The 21,859-nt window shown below is 35.8% G+C and overlaps 2 protein-coding genes across 4 annotated transcripts; both read right to left on the bottom strand.

The window, feature by feature from the left end:
* Window positions 1-164: 164 nt before the first annotated feature.
* LOC103845425 (AP2-like ethylene-responsive transcription factor TOE2) lies at window positions 165-5,130 on the bottom strand. Of its 3 annotated transcripts, none has more exons than XM_009122282.3 (11): window positions 3,706-5,130; window positions 3,102-3,502; window positions 2,837-2,862; window positions 2,725-2,755; window positions 2,526-2,613; window positions 2,297-2,445; window positions 1,858-1,949; window positions 1,624-1,721; window positions 1,302-1,415; window positions 678-1,004; window positions 165-424 (listed from the first exon to the last, which is right to left on the bottom strand). In XM_009122282.3, exons 2-10 carry the CDS (start codon window positions 3,500-3,502, stop codon window positions 705-707), a joined length of 1,299 nt encoding a protein of 432 aa, XP_009120530.1. In that variant the 5' UTR covers window positions 3,706-5,130; the 3' UTR covers window positions 165-424; window positions 678-704. The 3 variants fall into 3 exon arrangements, with proteins under 3 accessions (XP_009120530.1, XP_009120529.1, XP_033137848.1); XM_009122281.3 differs by having other exon boundaries at window positions 3,102-3,578; window positions 3,706-5,129; XM_033281957.1 differs by having other exon boundaries at window positions 3,102-5,129.
* Window positions 5,131-17,318: 12,188 nt separating this feature from the next.
* On the bottom strand, window positions 17,319-21,830 carry LOC103845424 (pumilio homolog 18). Its single transcript, XM_033282130.1, has one exon. The coding sequence runs from the start codon at window positions 21,583-21,585 to the stop codon at window positions 20,584-20,586; it is 1,002 nt and encodes a 333-aa protein (XP_033138021.1). The 5' UTR covers window positions 21,586-21,830; the 3' UTR covers window positions 17,319-20,583.
* Window positions 21,831-21,859: the final 29 nt, after the last annotated feature.

The raw sequence follows: 21,859 nt of genomic DNA, 5'->3' as shown, positions 1-21,859 counted from the left end.
ACGGCCCTGATTTAACCCAAACAAATAATAACGGGTTTAGGGTTAAAAAATCAGAGGCGGGCTGGGCTAACCCTATTGGGAAAAGCCCATTTTAACAACCCTACATACCATGTTGTCTCGCTGCCTGCAACTGTATCGTGTCTTTTGTGTTGTTTCGTTATAACAAGGAAAATTCTCACAGTATATTCATACAAATATATTGCATTGAGTTTGAACAAGGTTATCAATCCGTCTCAGAGACATCATAGTAGTATGACAAATGGGGTTTGGGTTTCTATTTTGTAATTACCCCCCTGACTTGTACGTTACAAATCAAAAGAAGAATGAGAAGCAAACAATGGCAAATACAGAGCAATATATTTTTTGGGATTGGCCTTCCACAGTCAAAGTTCGAGTTGTTCCAACCTTCAGCGATGTTTGGAACCTGCACGTTCACGTAAAGAAGAACGTTGTTACTCACAGTTTTATATGACCTTTAAGAAACTATAATGCTACAAGACTTTGTCTTATTCTTCTATTCACTAAACATTTCTCATTTCTCCTTTCAATTTTAATCCATCAAGATTCATACTACTACAATCATCTCAATTTTAGGGCCCTTCCATCAAAATTGGGTTTTTTTCTAGTGTGCTCGGAAAAAGATGAGTTGAATGATATCGTTTCCAAAAAACTCTCACCTTGAATGTGGTGGAGGAATCAGGTCGCTATGGTGGTGGTTGTGAGCGGTTAATGTCATGGTGGTACTGGTGTTGAGATGGGTGGATGACATAGAGACCGGGAATATTCATATTGAGGAAGGGCTGAGAAGGATGAAGAGAAGCAGTGGACGAAGAAGGCGGGCGTGTAGCTGAGTGTGAGAATCCTGATGATGCTGCATTTGAGAGCAGTGTCGATGCTGTAGCTGTTGTGGCCGTTCCACCACTGGGCTGATCTTGCGCTTGCCATGTCCTAACAGGGAAGCTTTGGGGAGACCCTGGCATAAAACCCTCCCTCGGTGTTCTTTCCTGGAGACAAAATTATGTTTTTTAGGACATAGAACTCACAAGCAAAAACATAACATAACACTAACAAGCAAAACATAATACTCTGCTCAAAGTAATTCACTGATCAAATAACACAACAGTAACCACCTTCTGAAAGTCTAATTACACAAGTTATACCAAAGTCGAGCAAGTTTGCTAAGTTTTTAAAACCCTTATTTCATATGGTGTTCTAGTTCTGGACAGAAGGAACAGAAGATTGTGCAAGTTATAGGCAGTGACACCAGTTGTATATTAAGAGATGTGAGCTACGGTATTTACCATGGGTGAAAAGAGCGCAGAAGGATGGACATGCCGGTTAATAAGGTGGTCTGAACCCCTTTTCAAGAAATTGAAAGGTGTATCACATGTCGATGCAGCCATGTGGTTTTCCATCTGTAAACATAGATCAAATGGAAGAATAAGAAACTCAGTGAACCAAGGAAAGACCGTGAGAACTCGAGCTAGTTAATGGGAAAAATAGCTTTGAGTTGCAGCTTGCGATGTGATATGGACAAAGAAACATTTGACTAAACGGTTTCAGCAAACACATATTAAAGCAAAGTAAATCATATTTGGTGAACTTCGGAGAAAAAAAATGCACCTTGGAGTTCCTTCCACATACAATATTGTTAAGGTTTTGCTTTGGACTATCTCCTAGTGAAAGAGAGATTCCCAAATTGAGGTCGAGCTTAACATTAGCTACAAAAAGAAATTAGAAAACACGTTAACAAGTTAGTAGTAGTTTCACACACACTGAGAAGATATAGATGGCAGCAAAACCTGCACAGCATCGACCAGTTTTAACAAGCAAGGAACCGAGCATCAATTACATTACCTGTCTCCGAAATAATCCGGGATGCATGAGGCTCGATTAAAGAAGCAGCCTCCCTTCCATTCCATTTTGTGGCTGTCGCCTTGTCATAAGCCCTGATTCCATAAGAAGAATATGAGCAATTAGTTAGGATGAAAGACACCATCTTAATTTAAGTTTACGATCACCAAGAGCACGAAGCTTATACTCAGAAGACAATCACCCCAAGATAGCTAATAACTGTATGATAGCCATCAGAATTTGTGGATACAACTCATAATCACAAATGGGTTTTCTACTAGTGGTCTAACAGAGATTTGTTCACATGAACGAAAGATAACCAAACTCTTCATCTACGGCACTTCACTCATTTTAGCGATGGCTTTAAGCACATTCAGACAAAACCACGAAGGTCACAGCATGTGTAAAGGCCAAAAATTAGATCCCTAGAGAAGTTGATTACATGTTTCCATTTAACTGCTCCATTTGAGCTCCTCCCCATCCGCCAATCTTGGGCAAATTAGCTCCTTGATATCTTGAATTATTCCTGGAGAAACCAGAGCTCTGACGCCGAAGTACTTGCACAACTTCCTCTTTGGAAAGATTCGCCATCTGCAAAGTTGGAAAACCATATAAGAACACACATCAAAGCATGCAAGTCTTCATTACATTTTCTACATCTTAGTCAAAACCTGCTTGAGATCCTCTTCATAGTCGCTGATAACGAAATTGATGTCAGCCTCCAAACCCCTGAACTTGACAGCAGCTCGATCATACGCCCTGCACCAAAGGATGTCGAAACTTTAAGTTACGAAACCTCCATTTTATTATACCATAAGTAAAAACAGTTGAGGCATCAATAAGATCATACAAAACAACGTAAGTTGTTACCTAGCTGCAGCATGGGCGGTGTCAAATCCACCTGTTGAATTCAAAAGTGAAACTTCATTAGAGAGTTAAGAGCACAGAAGAAATCAAGCTGACGGTGGTAAAACTTCATTACCTAAATAAACTTGTTTACCGCAATCCCTGCAACAAAGAAAATTTGACAGAAGGAAAAGATTATTACAAGATGTGATTACGTATAACACTTTGCTTTCAGGGTTTGCCAAAACTGATGGGTGTGAGAGTGAAGCCATTGAGATGTTTAGTGAGATGCAAAGGAAAGAAGAGGATGGGAATTGGGTTGATGATTTCACTCTCACTACAATGCTCAAACTTTCTGCGAACACATTCATACAAGACCAATCAAAGAGAAGCAGATTTACCAGATATGTGACTCCCATCTGCCAGTCCTCCTATAGAAAGTAACACCTCTATACTGAGAACTCTTAGACCTAGGCCCTCTCCTGCTCTTCTTCACCGGCTGTGCTGGCGGCTGCATCACCCTCGCAGCATCTCCGCCTTGATTCCCTCTCTGAAAAGAAATATCAACGGAGCTCCTGGAACTCTGTCCGCTCAAATCCACAAAGTTCGCACCTTTCTCAACAGGGAAAAACTCCTTAGTCATCACCTCACTTCTTCCTTCTTCATCTTCTCGACCTCCTCCTTTCAGTATCTCAAACTGAAACTTCACTGCGGGTGTGGAACACATCTCCTCTTCACCGTCGATGCAGCTTGACGCCTCGGCATTGACTAGCGAAGAGTTAGACGTCACTGATTCATCCATCTGATTCAAAACAGCACCGGATACCTCCTTTGAGTCGAGGTCGAGATTGAGATCCAGCATCAAAGTCAACAAAAAGCTTCAACAACGAACAACAACAACTTTACACAATTACGATCAAAGCCTATCCACTAATCCGATCAACTCACTCAGCGATCGATCGCCGTCGAATTGAAATGAACAGAGATCGGAAGAAATCACATTACATGGAGTCGGAATCTTCACGAGTAGAGGAGGAGAATCAACAGGAGATTAGATTCTTAAAATTAATCAAAACGCGGCCTGGATTAAACGGCGAGGATGGAGGATGACGACGGAGAGATACTAAGGAGACATGGCGATGAGAGTTGTGGAATGACAAGGCTTCGCCGGAGGAGGAAGAGATTATCGATCGTCTCGTCGGGAATGTGATGGGACTTTGGGTTAGTGGCAACAACATTTAATAAATATTCGCTTCCATCTTTCTCGGCAATTGGATACCGGTTATCCCGGTTCCATGGGGGGTAAAGTGCCAATGCGCTACTCGTTTTGCTTTCTTAAAAACATGGTGTAGAAGAATTTAAATTAGTGTTAAGAAACTGAAGCATGATTCTAGCTTTTACTCAATGTGTGTTTAGCTTTTTGTGATTTCGTTACCGAAGCTAACTAAGTCATTAATTAGTAGTAATTGCTAGTTATCACCAAAATCGAAAAGGAAAAAACACGAATCTAGTCGCTCATAACTTTGAAGGTGTTTTCATTTATGAGCGGGTCCTATATTTACAGATATGTCGTTCTCGCTAAAAAGAAATGTCTCGTGATTATTGATTTAAATAGATTCCAACTAATGTAAGAAATGTGTTATATAAACTAAAAATATGTAACTACATGCACTCATGTATAAACTAATTTATTTTTTTAAAATGTGATTATTTCATAAAGAATGTACAAAATATGGGTTCTGCTAAGATGATCGCGAAGAAGTGAGTTTCACTAACATGTCAGGTTGATAATTATAGATTTATAGTGTTTCTTCTTTGACATAGTGATGAAATTTGATTGTTCTTAACCGATAAGGTGTTTTATAATTGATTATGTAAATTGTCATATATTTTTCACTGACAGTAAAATTTAAGCAGCTATAAATGAAACATTGATTTGTACAAACGTCTAAACAATCTAATGATCTATCAAGTTTACAGAAAATCACATATACATCAATTTTATGTCACTACTTTATAAACTCTAACTGTATATCTATAAATAACATATGATTTGATTTAGCAGATTTTTCTCTTCAAGTTCTACAAAAATGCAATTGGCGAGGTACACTTTAATTAAATAAACCCAAAAAAAAAATGGAAGAGGCCACACATAATTAACTCGCATCTAATCTTATGGCTTGAGTCTAGCTCGAAAGTAGTGTGAAACAAAGAGATTAAAGCAGCTAAAAACTGCAGGTAGGGTTTACAAGGGTAATCATAAAGTGAAACAAAATTCTTCAGATAATTAGACGCATTCGTTCTTCTTTTGCAAAGCTACAAAGCTTAGCTACTCACCTACTAGGAGAAGTAGTTAGGTGAAAGCTTCACTCAGTTTTAACATGGACTGGTGCTTTGGCACCTTAATGCATCAAGAGTTCGAACTCAGGTTACAGTAAAAAAATGAAAATGATCACCTCAAAAATATCTTTGCTTATGTCCAGACGAATCTCTTTTTTTTTTTAATGTTTTATTATAGTGGGGTAGGTCAAATGATAATGTCGACACCCTTTAGCCGGTTGCCAAAAGTGGAATGTCAGAAAAATCTCGAAGGTCATGAATCTTAACAAATAGAATATAGCCACGTGTACAACAGAGATTGCGCCCCAGCCACTTCTCATTCTCAGGTCAAAGTCTTCCTCATCTTTCTATCTAATCTGACGGCCCACGTCCGTTTTTACTTTCCTGAAATTTATGAGTTCTATTTCTAAAATTTCGACTGTTTTAAACAAAAAAGTAATGCATTTATATAGTTTCATTTTCAGGCCATTTCTTTATTTCTACATGCGTCACGATTTGCATAAATTCATTTTTGCCTCAGTGTAAAGTGAAATTCGTTTTTTGGAATCGCAGACTAAGGGTATATCTATACTATTAAAGCAGAATCCTTTTTAGGATTATGTCCCTGACTTTTCCAATTAATTACAAAAATTTTCTATTAACTTTTTCAGTGACTTTTCCAATAATAAACCTGATTTTGTCGGTCAAAACAATAAACTAGATTTGTAGGGGCAGTGGGTTTGGACCTATTAAGATAAAATAAGATATATGTTTGTTTTGTTTTGCTTTGCTTTCTGGTTGAATTGGTTTTTGAGACCCAACTTGATCATTTTTGCATGTGATTTTAAAATCAAGTAATAGTGTGTCTCATTTTTAATTCTTTTCAGCAAATTAAAATATTTGAAAATATAAAATATCGACATTGTAATTTTTTAATAATATAAACATTACAAATTCTATTTTTAATAAAAACTATAACAATGTTTTCTGAATATAGTAACTTTATGTTATTAAAATTATTTGTTATTCTTTGCTATATTATTTATACCTTAAATAAATAGATATGTAAATAAAATACTTTTCTAAATATTTCTCCCATTTTATTACATCGGTGATTCAATATCAGGATTTTTTATTTTACCTCAATTATTTGAAATGATTTAAAACATAAATGTAACCATAACCGAAAAATTCGAAATTTATATATCCATACCACACAAAATATCAAAATATTCAATCATTTTAACCAAAACTCAACTTCATATATAACCAAAACCGGAACCAAACTGAAATCAAAAACTAATAAAAGCAAATTAGAGTCGAACGAAAACCAAAAATGTTTGTAGCGAAATAAATTAGTTAACAAACAGTTATATCAATAAATTTGTTAGAAATATACTCCCGCGCTTTCAAAGCGTGGATCAAAATCTAATATTCACTTAAATCAAAACATTATAAATATACATCAACCCACACAACTTTCATATCACATAGCAAATCACCATTCTCAATATCGCATAGCTCCTCTTAAATATGTTACCCTCAAAGATGCCGAAAGATGGTGAATTCATTACACAACAACAGAAACAGAATCTATAGAATTAGTTCTGGCCAACTAAACGGTTAAATTCTTATATTGCATATTGTGTCATTTATAAACCCATCAATGATACTATTTTTATCCACTAACCTCACTACAAGAAAACACAAGTTTTACGAGGGCAGTTTTCCTCGTTACTTCGTCGTAAAAGCAATGTTACGACGAATTAGCGAGGAAACCCGTTTCGTCGTTATACGTTTGTCGTAACGCATATATCCTCGCTAATTCGTCGTAAGTTAGCGAGGAAATAATTTCGTCGTAAAAGCGAAGGAGGATATTTCGTCGTAAAGACCACGTAAAGATTCCACGTAATGACGTCGCTAAGTTTCCTCGTAAATACCACGAAAAGCTTTCCTCGTAAAACCCACGTAAATAAATACTCGTAAAATTAACGTAAAGACCTTGAGAGCTTTCCACGTAAAGAAAACGTAAAAACCTTGATAGATTTCCACGTTATTTCCATGTAAATGTTTCCTCGTAAAAACCACGTTAAGCTTCCACGTAAAGAAGCCGCAAAATTAGCTACGAATTTACTTCGTTTCATTATTTTATAGAAATATAAAAAATAATAATTATAAATATAATTTAAATTATTTAAATTATTAATAAAATTAAAATTCTAAAAAAATCAAAACCAAAATATTTTATATATAAATAAGTTTTGAATTCATAATACAATAACCGAAATTAAAAAGAACTAAGGGTGGTCGTTAATTAATCGCCTCGTAGAATTCATCACTCATCGCCTGAACATCCGCCTCGGCATGTGAGTCGTCGGTCGGTGACTGGCCTGGGATAGGATTTTGTTGTCGCACGGTCCTCAACAAAGTCGCCCATTCCGGATTTGTGGCCGCTACAACGTCCAAGAAGCCCTCGAGTCCACCCATACGAGATCGCAGCTGAGTAGACTCTATACGCAGCTGAGTAGACTCTCTACGCAGCTCTTCGGACTCTCTACGCAGCTGAGAGACTTCCTCATCCCGTCGCTGAACATAAGACGATGTCGTTCTCGGAACATCGTTGACGGAACCAATCCCCAACGTCCGTCCCTTTTTTTTAGGGACAACCTTAAAAACAAAAAATAAATTTTGTTAGTAAAAATTTAAAGTTAAATTAAATGAATATTTAAAAAAATTAAAATTTTAGAAAATTTACCTCCTCGTAAAGCTTATCCACTTCAGGTATGGATAAGGTGACGGGTAATCCATCGGTGGACTGTTGGGTCAGCTGGGTCTGGCGTTCTTCAACCCGAGCAGCCAAATCGTTGTAGATTTGCTCGGACTTGCCATCTATAAATCGGCCCGCCTTGTTCTTGTGGGTCCTCTCGTAAAGTTGCATAAGAGACGGGAATTCTCCCGTCTCTTTGGCCTAAAAAAACATTTAAGAAAGTTGTTAATTAGAATATATATAAAAATATACTAAAAATTTAATATAATTAAATTTTTAATTACCATTTCCAAACGGACACGGCGTGGGGTTTTTGGCCCGTAGTGTGAAGCATCGGCCCGTTCCCGTGCTCATCGACTGTGTTACGGGAGTTAGAGCAAGACTGGGCGATTCTAATGGAATCAGGAAGACGCCAATATCGGATGAGGCCATCCCAGACATCCGTGGTGAGCTCAGCGGGTTTGCCACGCTCATACCCCTTCACGATCCAGTCACCCTTCCAGTTGGAGACCGTGTCCAACAAGCGAACTTTCGCCTTCGCTTCAAACTTCTTTCTCACCCTCTCAGTGATCCCCAAGGCCCAATTATATTTTTGCTGTTGGAAAAAATAATTTATAATTAGTTTTTCAGAAAAAAATATATATATAAATAATAAAAAAATTTAAAGATATATATTTAATTAATAGAACTTACAGCGTAAATTTTGAACCACGTCTTTCTGACGTAGTGGGGCGTCATTTTCCAGTTCGGATGTGCCATGGAGAAGTAACCTTTTATCGTATCGGTTACGTCCGATGCAAGACATGTCAATCCCCCACCTGAAAAATACAAATTTAAAATATAAATTATTTTTTAAAGTTATAAAAGAATTTAAAAAGAATAAAAAAATAATGAAACATACCATAAAGTTCCGTCCGGTCGGTCGGGGTCGATGACTGGTAAACCTTCTCTGCCTGGCAGACGGAGAATGTCCTCTACGGTGTACTGCGAGTAAGGAGCACTCGGAGGCACCATCAAATCGGGATGAATCTCGCCCGCGGGCATCGGAGGTGCCGGCATCGTAGGAGGCACAGGAGGAGGAGGCATCTGGGGAGGCACGTGAAGAACCGATGGTGCACTAGAAGAAGGAGATCCAATGACTCTCTGAGTGTACTGAGTCTCGGGGACAGTCTCCTGACCCGAAGAACCGGGAGCTGAAGAAGACGACGGGTCTAAACGACTACCCGGCTCACCGAACATCTCTCTGTAATGGGCAGTAAGTCTACCTTTTCGAACCTGAGAAAAAAATTTAATTTTTTAAATTTTCGTGAACATATACTTCCCAACATTATCCACCTAATCAACACTAAATAACATAAGATCCGTAAACCTATCTAAATTCCCTATACTAACCACCTAATCTATCCTAAACTAATCAAACTAGAGAGGAATTAGAGAGACTTACCATTGCTACGAATTAGGGAGGAAGTGGAGAGGAAGTAGAGAGGAAAGACGGAGCGAGCTCGCTCGGGATATATATAAGATTACTTGTCCTCGTAAATTCCTCGTAAACTTACGAGGAATTACAGAGGCCCGCGTTTTCAGTTACGACGAAATAGCGACGAAATACAAAGGCCCGCGTTTTTGTTAACGACGTTTTTACGACGAAAAGGGTTACGTGGAATTAACGAGTTAACCAGTTACGAGGAATTAGCGAGCCTTTATTTTCTATAAATACCCACAACTTTCCTTCTCAAACCACACACACAAACTCACAAAACACACCCTATCTCAAATCACACTCCTCACCAAAATACTTTTCAAATTAGAAATATTTGAAAAAAAAAAGAAGAAAAGAAGATATTAGAATTTATGTGGGTGAGACTTAAGTCTCGCCACATATAATTCCAGTATCTTTCTTTTTTTCTTTTTTTCTAGTTTTTATACTATGAGGAAGTAGCAAGTCCCGCTTTTCACCAATTTAGAAAATTTGGAAAAAAAAAAAGAGAAGAAGATATTTGGAACTCATGTGGTCGAGACTTACGTAAGTCTCGCCAAATGTGATTCAAGCATCTTTCTTCTCTTCTTTTTTTTAGTATTTTTAATATTTCCGTCGTAATATCGTCGTTAGTTTACGACTCTTTTACGACGATTTTGGCTTACGTGGAATTAGCGTGCCCCGCTTTTTTAATTTCGTCGTAAAGTCCTCGTGGAATAAACGAGTGCCACCTTACGAGGAATTAAAGAGTGCCTCCTTCGTCATTTACTTTACGTGGTATTTACGTCAATTTACCTTACGAGGTCTTTACGACGATTCTGTCCTACGTGGAATAAACGAGTGCCACCTTCGTCATTTACTTTACGTGGCATTTACGTCAATTTACTTTACGAGGTCTTTACGACGATTCTGTCCTACGTGGAATAAACGAGGATTACGTCGTACATTCGACGTCAGATTACGAGGAATTAACGAGCAGTACGTTTAAATCCCTAAAATCCGAAACCCCAAACCCCAAAACCCCATATTCCTTATCTTCTACTTCATATATTCCAAACCCCATCTTTATTTTCATTCCAAACCACAATTCCCACATTTACTTATTTATAAAACAAACTCCCACAATTTCTTATTCATAAAACAAACTCCCACATTACCTTATTCATAAAACAAACTCTCACATTACCTTATTCATAAAACAAACTACACAAAATCAAATACATCAATCGGATACATCGACATTCTCGTCATCACTAGAAATATCATCATTTTCATTAAACTCGTCTTCTACAGCTTCGTCTGTGGCATCATCGGTAAGATCTTCGTATTCGTGATTATGCGGATCAATGAGAAGGATGTCATCAACTTCTTGTTCAGGTTCCTCGACTTCATTTATCTGTTCTTCTTGCAATGGTGGTTCTTCTCCACTGATGATTCGTCCTCGAGGTGTAACTTTGATCACTGCTAACCAATTTATACCCGAATCTCTCATCCGAGGGTATGGAAGGAAGCTAACTTGGTCTGCTTGTGAAGCTAAGATGAAAGGCTCGAATTTGTTGTACCGACGTCCACCGTTGACATCAACTACACCAAATTTGTTAGACCGAACACCTCTGTTGACGACGGGGTCGAACCATTCACATTTGAAGATGACGCATTTCAGCTTCAGTATCCCTGGAAATTCGACTTCAATAATCTCCGTCAAGATCCCGTAGAAATCTGTTTCCCCTTTCACACATATTCCATAGTTACTGGTCGCCCGCTGTCTACCATACTCATATGTGTGAAAAGTGTAGCCTCGTGTGAAATACATCTGTGATGTGGTGACCTTTACAAGTGGAGATTGAATTACTTCGTGTAACCACTTAGGATAATCTGCATCGTCGTCATAATCAACCTGCAAAAATAAAGAGAACATTAAAATACAAATCATGTATGAAAAAATAGTTTGAGTTATAATACCTGATTCCGCAACCACTTAATGAAGTGCTGATCTTTCCTTTTGTCTACGTCACTTGTGGATATACCAGGAAATGTTTCTTCGACTTGAGAAACAAATAGGCTGTAAAATTAATCACATTTCATAGGAATGAATCTCTTGCAATTATATAATTAATTATATGTGTTTTGAAGTGTCCATATATGTTACCTTTCAAAATAACGCATCAATGGATCCTCGCAATTGAGTAGAATATAGGTGTGTGCACTATGAGCGTCTTGTTCACTCGACCACCAAACCTCTTTAGACTTCCCACCGAGTCGTCCAATCTGGCTAAAGATGTCTGGAACACCAGCAACTGCATATGTTGGCGCAACTCCACCATCATCATATCTTCTTGGAGCTCTTCTACGGGTACGTACTTTTGACGCAAAGTAGTACGATGTGAAGTGAGAAACTTCTTCCGTCAAACTTCCAGCAATTATAGAACCTTCAACTTTGGCGAGGTTCTTTGCTTTTCCCTTCAAATATTTCATGGCTCGCTCATACTGATACATCCATCCGTAATGTACAGGTCCACGAAGCAATGCTTCATATGGGAGGTGGACAGCTAGATGCTCCATGACGTCAAAAAATCCAGGAGGAAATATCTTCTCCAAGTTGCACAATAAGATGGGAATGTTCTCCTGAAGCTGTTCTACAACTTCTTCTTTAAGAGTGCGTGTGCTCAGATCCCTGAAAAATGCTCCAATGCCTTTTATATTCCAAAAACAATTAAACACATTGTTAGTCGTATATTATTTTGAAACTAGACCGTTATAAAATTATTGTGATATAAAACACTACGAACCTGCAAGTGCTTCATGTACGTTTGTTGGAAGTAGCTCCGCAAATGCAAAGGGCAGTAGTCGTTGCATAAAGACATGACAATCATGACTCTTCATCCCAGAGAACTTTTGACCCTTTTCAACACATCTAGAGAGATTTGAAACATACCCATCGGGGAACTTCACTTCTGATGCCACCCAGTTGAACAACACCGACTTTTTTTCTGAAGACAGTCTGAATATCGGAACGGGAACTTGTCCATTGCTTTTAATATGTAACTCGCTTCTTGAGCAAATATCCGGCAAGTCCAACCTCGATTTTATGTTGTCTTTTGTCTTCCCTGGGACATTCAATATTGTATTCATGATGTTCTCAAAGAAATTCTTCTCTATATGCATCACATCGAGGTTGTGGCGCAGAAGAAGATCCTTCCAATATGGCAACTCCCAAAATATACTCTTCTTGTGCCAGTTGTGATGAACACCGTAAGAATCAGGCATATTACGAGGGACATGCCAATTACCACCCCAACGAACTGTTTCGTTAGCTCCGTAGTAGTCGATTTGTGCTTCAATTTGTTCTCCAGTTAGATATGGTGGAGAAGTGTCTCTCACAACCCTTTTGTGCCTAAACAAATTCTTGTTTCTTCGGTAAGGATGGCCAATGGGAAGAAATCGACGATGACAATCAAACCAACTTGTCTTCCTACCATTCTTCAGTTGAAACGCATCTGTCGTTCCATTACAATATGGACAAGCTAATCTCCCATGTGTAGTCCATCCAGACAACATCCCATATGCAGGAAAGTCACTTATGGTCCACAAAAGCATAGCTCGCATCGTAAAATTCGTCTTCGTTGAACAGTCATACGTCCTCACCCCTGTTGACCACAAATCCTTCAACTCTTTTATCAGTGGTTGTAGGAAAACATCCAGGGACCTTTTTGGATGGTTCGGACCAGGTATCAATATCGTCAAGAATAGCAACTCCCGTTGCATGCACATCTCCGGTGGCAGGTTGTATGGCGTAAGAAAGACTGGCCACAATGAATATTGTCTCCCTGACATTCCGAACGGACTAAATCCATCTGTGCATAATCCGAGATACACATTCCGGCTATTGCTAGCAAAATCCGGATGTACTTTGTTGAAATGTTTCCAGGCTCTTGCATCTGATGGATGAGTCATCTCACCATCCGTCTGAGTATGCTCGGCATGCCATCTCATCTTTGCAGCAGTCTGCTCTGATTGATACAATCTTTTCAATCTGTCTGTAATTGGTAGGTACCACATCCTTTGGTACGGTACCCTATTACGTCCCCGTCCTTGCGGCTTGAATCGTGGCTTCTTGCAGAATCGACATACTTCTAGCTTCTCATCATCTCCCCAATAGATCATGCAGTTGTCGATGCAGACATCTATCATCTCCGAAGGCAACCCAAGACTATAAACTAATTTCTGAATCTCATAATAAGAATCAGCAGACACATTGTCTTCCGGCAAATACTCTTTAAACAAGTCCGCCCATTCGTTCATGCAACTTTCAGGTAGATTGTGATCAGTTTTAATATTCATCATTCTAGCAGCCAACGACAATTTAGAGAGACCTTCTCTACAACCACTGTAAAGTGGTTGATTCGCCGCGTTTAACATTCCGTAAAACTTTTTTGCATCTATATTAGGTTCTTCATCTTCATCATGAGCTACGAATGCATCAGCTACCATATCATGAACCCTATCATAATCTACCATCTCCTCCTGATGGTAACTATGTTCATTATGCAAATGATGATTAACCGGTTCTTCCTGAAAATTGCTATTACTACTACTAGCTTCATTCTGATCATAATTATAACCTTCCCCATGTTGAAACCAGATATAGTAATTTGGCGTGAAACCTCTATTTATTAAATGCTTCCAAACATTTTCACGGTTTGCCAATTTCGAATTGTTGCATTTCCGACAAGGACAGAACATCTTACCACTTTCTTGGGCGAGCGGTGTTGAATCTGCTTGGTGCATAAATGTCTCCAGCCCCGCAAGGTATTCTTTCGTCACTCTCCCGTTAGCATCTCTATGCATATACATCCAATTCCGCAACTCGTAAATAGTCTCAGAGCCAGCCATTTTTTTTTCTTTCACGTTTTTTGTTGTTGGTGTGTTTAAAATGATGTTCCAACATCCATATTTATAGAAAATTTCGAATCTGGTAGTTGTAATTTTACTATGAAATTACGACGAAAATTAATTGTATGGCCAAAAAAAACGTGAGCCACCTACCAAGTTGGTGGATTCAAAATTTCCTCGTTAAGTACACGTAAAATATTTCGTCGTAAAGCACTCGCGAAATTTACGTGGCTTTTACGAGGAAAAACTATTTCCTCGTAAAAGCCACGTCAATTTACATCGTCTTTACGACGAATATTTTTTGTCGTTACCTTACGACGAAATAACGATGCTTTTCTTTCTCAACGTACTTTCCTCGCAAAATCAACGTTTCTTTACGAGGATTATTTTTCCTCGTTAAACTTCCTCGGTAAAGATACGTTTTCTTGTAGTGCCTCAACCTTTATTTAACTAAACCCAGAGATGCCATCATAATTTAACCCAATGTTTTGAAAACCGGACCGAACGTTAACTCGGCATTGTAGTTAGGTCAATGGTCGCACCGATCCAACTGGTTCAACTGAGTTTTAAATTTTAACTTAAATTTTAGATTAAGTAGCTATATATATAACTATAGAATTATTTTTATAAAATTTTATATCATTGTTAGAATCTAAAAATGATATGAAAATAAAATGAAAAATTTAAAAATAATATAAAATATTATGGAAAATAATTTACTTAGATAGATATTTTAAAATATTATGATTTTCTTACAAAATATTTTTAAAATTGCATATTTTATATTTTTTACTTGAATTTGGAAAATTGATTTTTATATTGAACCAAGGTCACCGGTATTAACGAGTTTCACCGGGTTTTAACTAGGTTTGCCGGCTTAACTGAAATCCGGGTTTTAGTGCAACCCAAAACCGATTAAAAGGTCGAGTCACGGTCCGATCGGTCCGGTTTTTAAAACACTGATTCAACCACAACCATTCTTAATTCTAAGCAATTTTTTTAATCTTAGACAGTCTCTATTTAAATCAGACATATTTTTCTCATGTTGGAATTACTAATGAATTATCTTATTAAAATTGAGTATAAGCTATACTACATTTGTAATTGTATTCGTTTTCTTTTTAATCAATTAAAGTTTTTAATAAATAGGTTACTCTCTAACAATAGAGTAAATTTTTATTACAAGAGATAACATATGCCACAGCAGTCAAGCCAAAAATAAATATAGGATAGCTAAGAGTGTACATTACACAAAAGCAGCAAAAAATGTGGAGAAACCCTATAAACTCAACCTCTAGATGATGAGTAGTGAAGGATGTCATGGGAACTAGAGAGCACACACAATTCTTAAGTCAGAGATTGAAACCAACAATGTCATAAAGTCACATAAAGTCACGTAGTTAACACAATAAAAAAATCGTTCAAAAAAGAATGAAATATGTACATGAAAACACAATTTTCTTCTCGTGGGGTAAACTGTTATATTTTAGACCTGTTCCAAATTTAAAAATATGGCCAGGAAGAAAATTGATTAGTTGGCCCAAAATTTGTTTAACATATGGTGGTTAATAAGTGATTTCAAATATTAAGTATTTAACAATTGATTTCCATCTAAATTTTTAAAATACAATTTTTATACCAAATATTATGTAGAAGCATATTTATAAAAGATTATAACTTAAATTAATAGAATATATTATATATGTTAGTTACCTTTAAAATACAAATTTGCATTGTATCAAGTAATATATGGCTATACGAGCATTTATCTATAGACAACAAATTGTTTCATTATATGTCAATTATTAACATATTGGATTGTTGTCACGGACACAATCAGATAAGATCGATCATCACATTAATAACACAAACCCTAAACAACCAAACATATAAGTTAATATTTTAAATTATACAATAATTTAATTTATCAGTTATTAAATTACTATAAAAATAAACATCATCCGCGTTTTAATGCGGGTCAAAATCTAGTGTACTATTAAATCAGAATTCTTCTTATGATTATGCCCTTCACTTTTCCAGTTAATTACAAAAATTTCTATTACTCTTTTAATTGTTTTTAATGAATTTCAGAAATTAAAAGCCCAATAAAATTAGAAATTAGTATGTTTATGTCCAACTAAACAAAACAACCCAATAATTTAAACAATCTATCCATTGTTTTTTAAACCCATTTCGTGTATGTTTGTTAACTCATCCATATTCGTTTGTGTTCTAACCCTATACCCTAAAACTCTATTCAAACCGTAACTCTATTCAAACTCTATTTACACCATCAAAAATCCGTTGTCCAAAAAAATATACCAAATATATTGGAGTTTATTATAATACCTATGTCTTATTTAAAATTTTCTTCTATGAAGTTGCCGAAATATATTAAATATTATCTTTAAATAATATTAATTATACTATTATATTATAGGGTTAGCTTATTTCGAAATCATTGGTTTTCAATGTTATTGACCTTTTAAACAGCCAATAATATTTACATAATTAAATATTTATATTTACCAAATTTGGTATATAAATATAAAATGTAATAAATAGATACTCATAGATTTTTGGATTCAAATCAAATAAATTCCAAGAATATTCTCTATAACATCCATTTACGTAATTTCTATATAAAATAAATTCAATAGATAATATAAATAAATTCAAAAGATAATATAATATATTTACCAAATTTTGTATATAAATATTAATATAAAACATAATAAATAGAAACTCATAGATTTTTGGGTTCAAATCAAATAAATTCCAAAAATATTCTCTATAACATCCATTTACGTAATTGCTACATACAATAAATTCAAAAGATAATATATAGAAACAAAATTTTCTGATTTAACTAAATTAACTTGATGAACACGCAGATAATATTTTTTTTTAACATGGTAACTGAATTTTTCGAATATTAATCTTAGAAGATAGAGATATTTGATAATAAAGAGAAGATCCCCCAACTTTCTCTCCACGTTTCTCCTAAAACCTAAGCATTCTCTTTTGTCGGTTTTAGGATACTTAAACCTGTTTTGGGTTGGGTTATAGAAAACAAAAGTTGGTCGTTGATTTGTAAGCCCAATTTACCTACAACTCTTCATGTAATTTTTGATCATGTAGGTTTTAAAGCTCTGTTTTTACTTTTTTTTATTCGTTAACATAAACTTGGATAATTTTGTTCTTATTAAAAATGGTTATTTTTATGAATTAATTTTAAAATGGCTCTTATTTTGTATTATAAATGTTAATTTTAAAATAAATAAAAAACTTGTTAGTTTTCGGGAAGTTATTATATATTGTAAGAGTTTTAAATATAATTTATTTTCATTATTAAAATCAACTTATAAATAGATTTAAAAAAGATAAGAAATATTACTATGTAAGATACGGATATCCCAATACAACGAAATCACAAAAATATTATATGTTAAATATTTAAATTTAGAAGATTTTGTTCTAAAAATATAAAAATGTGATTTTTAACCGTATTATCCAAAAAACAGGTACCGAACCAGCACCAAATTAAACTCAAAACTTTATCGAGTTTTTAATATTTTTATCCTAATCAAACTGAGAGCTAAACTAATTAATCCTAAACTAAACCTAAATTCACAAATAATCAAATGGTCCCTCTATTTTTTAATTCGAAAAAAACAAAATCACAACCGAAACAGAAACAGAAACAAAAAAAAAAAACAAATTACAGTCGAAGTAAAAATTGAACACACGTGCCTAAACATATTAGTGTACAAATAGATGGATTAATAATTTTTTCAACGAAAAATATCCCGCGCTTTCAAAGCGCAGATTAAAATCTAGTTATACTTATAAAATTTTACTTTAATTATTATATTATAGTTACATTGAGATTTATCGTATATATCAATATAATGGTGATATAGCCATATGTTGGACATAAACCACCACTAAATATAGTGACAAAAAAAAAACACCACTAAATATTATGAAGAAATTATAAGAATATAAAATTATGTCTAACATATAATTCTGTTGTCAAAACAAATAATAATAGTATTGCTCCTACCTCTTTACAGCTACGGTGTTGAATCGCCAATGTCTTGCATGTCAACTCTGTACAAGTTCTTCTTATTACCAGCTTCTTAATGTTCCAGACTTTCAGTTAATAGTGTTCTCAGGACAAGTACGCATTGTACCGTGTTGATATCAATCATTTTTTTACTGAATATATCAATCATTTTTCATTTGTGGACTATGATAAAAAAATTGATGGTACAACAGATATCTGAAATTTAAATATTTAGATAAAAATTATTATTAAAAGTCCTTTGTTTAGTATTTTAAATCATATGTTATAATATCCTTTTCATGTTTCTGTCATTTTCGTATCTTAAAAATTATAATATGTTAATCATATAAGGTAGACGAGGTTGAGTTGAAGACGTGGACGCCGTCCTACCCGTTAAAGGAAATTGATTTTTTTTCTTCTTTGGCAAGCTCTCCATACCTAATATATATCATAGATAATGTTATCATGGTTTTCCACAATGTCCAAAACCACGTGGTTACTATATTGAGGTTGAGCAATTATTTGAAATATTAAATATCGCTTTTGGTACGATGTGACACGGGAAGAACAAGTTGGCCATTTGTTGGTTCGCTTATTAATTGAGCTGTGCCCTTTCACACATGTTGAATCAAAATGTAATATAGATTTATATATGTATATATATGAGGAATTGGCACTTACATTATCTTCAATATAAACATATATGTATATACATACAGAATAGAGAAATTTGAAAATGTTTTGAAATCATCACAAGAGTCCATGATTTTTTTTTCTGTAAACTAGCATTATTGGTCTCCCCAAATTGAGAAAGGGACATCAAGCATGGATTCGAGATCCATGAGCAAGCGTTTCTCATTGCAAAGATCATCCAATGAGCAGAAATCGGTCATAACCGGATCTAAATAATAGAACGAGAGAAGAGAAAATGGTTGCATCAGAATCTTTAGTTTGATGATTTCGGCTTATCCAGAGACATCATAAACCATCCATTAACTATCCCTTTAGAGCATGATTAATAGAAGAGACCCATTTGGAATTTTTAGAACATGACATTTTTTTGTTAAGAAACGTCTCTTAGACAATGATTAACTCTGATTTTTTAATTTGTTTTTAATTTCGGCTAAAAGACGGTTCTTAGTTTTTAACTAAGAAAAAGTAAGAACCATCTCTTAAATAAGAGATATAAGACGTTTCTTAACCAAAAAAAAATATATAAAAATGTTAAATCATAAGTTGAAAACTCCAAATAAGAGACCAGCGTTACCCATGCTCTTATATCTCTTATTTAGAAGACGTTTCTTAGTGTTTCTTAATTAAAAGATAAAACGCGTATCTTATATTACACTAAAAATCCTACTATAAGAACTCCGATTAATCATGCTCTTACGCTTATCCATGGTACATCACAATTAACGCACACACATTCTTCTCTTGGCGATGAATAGCATGCGTCATGCTGAAGACGTATCCTAACATAGCTAAATGAAATATTGGTTTTGAATATCCAAAAATGTTTGAAGTAATATATGAATTAATATATATGTACATATATCTATATACTGTTAAAAATTTAATTTATTAAAATTCTTAATAAATTGTTTATGTATTCTAAAATTTCAAGATAGGCTCTCGTGCTAATGTAGGAAGTTAAGAACCAGACGTTCGAAGATGTTTCGATGTTACTGCATGTGCGAGATCTGATGAAGATAATCTGTTTGGAGTGTATAAAATGGATGTGGAAAAGTGGGAGTGTATAAAATGAATGTGGAAAAGTTGGAGATGCTCACTGATTCCTTCCTTGTTTTTGCACTAAGCCATCCCTGGTAGTGTAAGTTATTTTTAAGACTGATATCTTTATTTAATTTAAGCTACCTTAAGGTCATTTAATACTATCTCGATACTTTTTATTTTCAAATTGGTGGATCAATTAGACATGATAGAACCTATGTTTATAGTTATTTTTTGTTTAAAATTTTAATTAGACATGATAGAACTTATGTTTAGGTTTTAGTTATGGAATTTCATATTTTAAAGAAAACTGTCGATGAATATTTTTTGTGTCTCAAATTGCAACTCTTCTTCAACGAGCCTTTCCTAAATACCTCAATAATTGAAAATGAACCTAACACGTTATAATCTGAACCATTTGACCACTGCAGCTAGTTTGAAACAAAGACAAAAAAATGAACACTCATGTATTCATATAACTTTTCTCAAGACGCCTTTCTTACGAGATATTAGCAATTACCATAAAATTCGAACATAGCACATCAAAATTTGAACAGTTTGAGCATTGTGTAACTAGTTTGAGACAGACACACAGACATACACGACTATTGTGGCCAGCTAGGTAGCTTAAATAGTCGACTCCAAGAAGTTTACAATGTTGCTTCCGTGAGACCTAACCAAAAGGTGGCGAACAGGCATCAGCTTCTGCACCAAACCCCTAAACAGATCGACCCTATTCATCCCCTGCGTGATTTTCAATGCCTTGACCACCACGAAACTCCCAAACTCATTCCTCGCCAGCCTCGTCAACCTGCCTCTTTCACACTCCAAAAGCTCCACAACCACCACAGCCATTGATTCCTCAGTATCTAGAAGCTTCTCTACGATGTAGCTTCCATACTTCTTAAACGACAGATCAACGCAATGGCCATGAAGACTAACACCAACGTTATGCGTGCAACGCAAGTCATAGAGTGCAAGCACGTGTTGGACCACGAAGTTCCCTGAAGGATCATTACTTAGGTAGAGGGCGTTGCGCGCTACCACGTCTAGTAGAAGATTTCTGTAGAAAGGATCATCCGCATCGGTTATGACCTCGTTGAGCGCAATGCAGCCGTACTGATTACGCGCTATGTCGAGCGCGTGGTGGAGAAGGTGTTCGTACATTACATACTGCTTCTTCTGGTCGAAAACGAGCATAGCTCGTATCACCACGTAGGATGCGTACTTGTCGGTCACGACGTGGTAGAACCGGCGCAAGATAGCGGGGTAGAATAAAGCGTCCACGGCGTCTGATATTCCGAGGAGCTTCTGGACGCGTCTCGACCCGTTAATGTTTCTGACAACCTCCATGAAGTAATCGGAGTCTGACGTAAGCAACGACGCCATCAGCTGAAGCTCTTTTCGGTCAGACTTTGAGATGATATCTTTAAACTGGGCCAAGCCTTTGCCGCTAGTCATAACGTTGAACAGAGAGTTTGAGCGAGTGTCTGCTACGGTGGAGGAGGAGCGTGGGGCGAATCCCGGAGGAGGGATGGAACCGGAGACTCCTTTAGAGAAAGGGATGTGTTGTAATGCATTAGACATGGTCGACATGGAAAAGGGATTATTGTTATCGGTAATTGCCATTGAACAGAGAATATAATCTTATAGAGTCTGTGTTTATATTGGACAAGTGTTACAGATTGTTTCGAATGATTATTGGATCCATGGGGGTAGTCATATATTTATACTCACATCATCTGCTCCTTCAGGAAAAAAGGAAAGTTTAGAAAAAGGAAATTATCCGTAGTTTCCTTTTTTTTCCTCACTTTTCGTAACCAATAAATTACCTATTTTAAAAATGGAAAGTCTCGGGAATGAAACAAACGTCGTCGTTCTATAAACGTTAGCGCACTCGCAA

The sequence above is a fragment of the Brassica rapa genome, chromosome A10 (assembly GCF_000309985.2).
Source record: "Brassica rapa cultivar Chiifu-401-42 chromosome A10, CAAS_Brap_v3.01, whole genome shotgun sequence".
NCBI lineage: Eukaryota > Viridiplantae > Streptophyta > Magnoliopsida > Brassicales > Brassicaceae > Brassica > Brassica rapa.
Note: the sequence above shows the minus strand (reverse complement) of the source record. Positions and strands in the feature narration are given on the sequence as shown.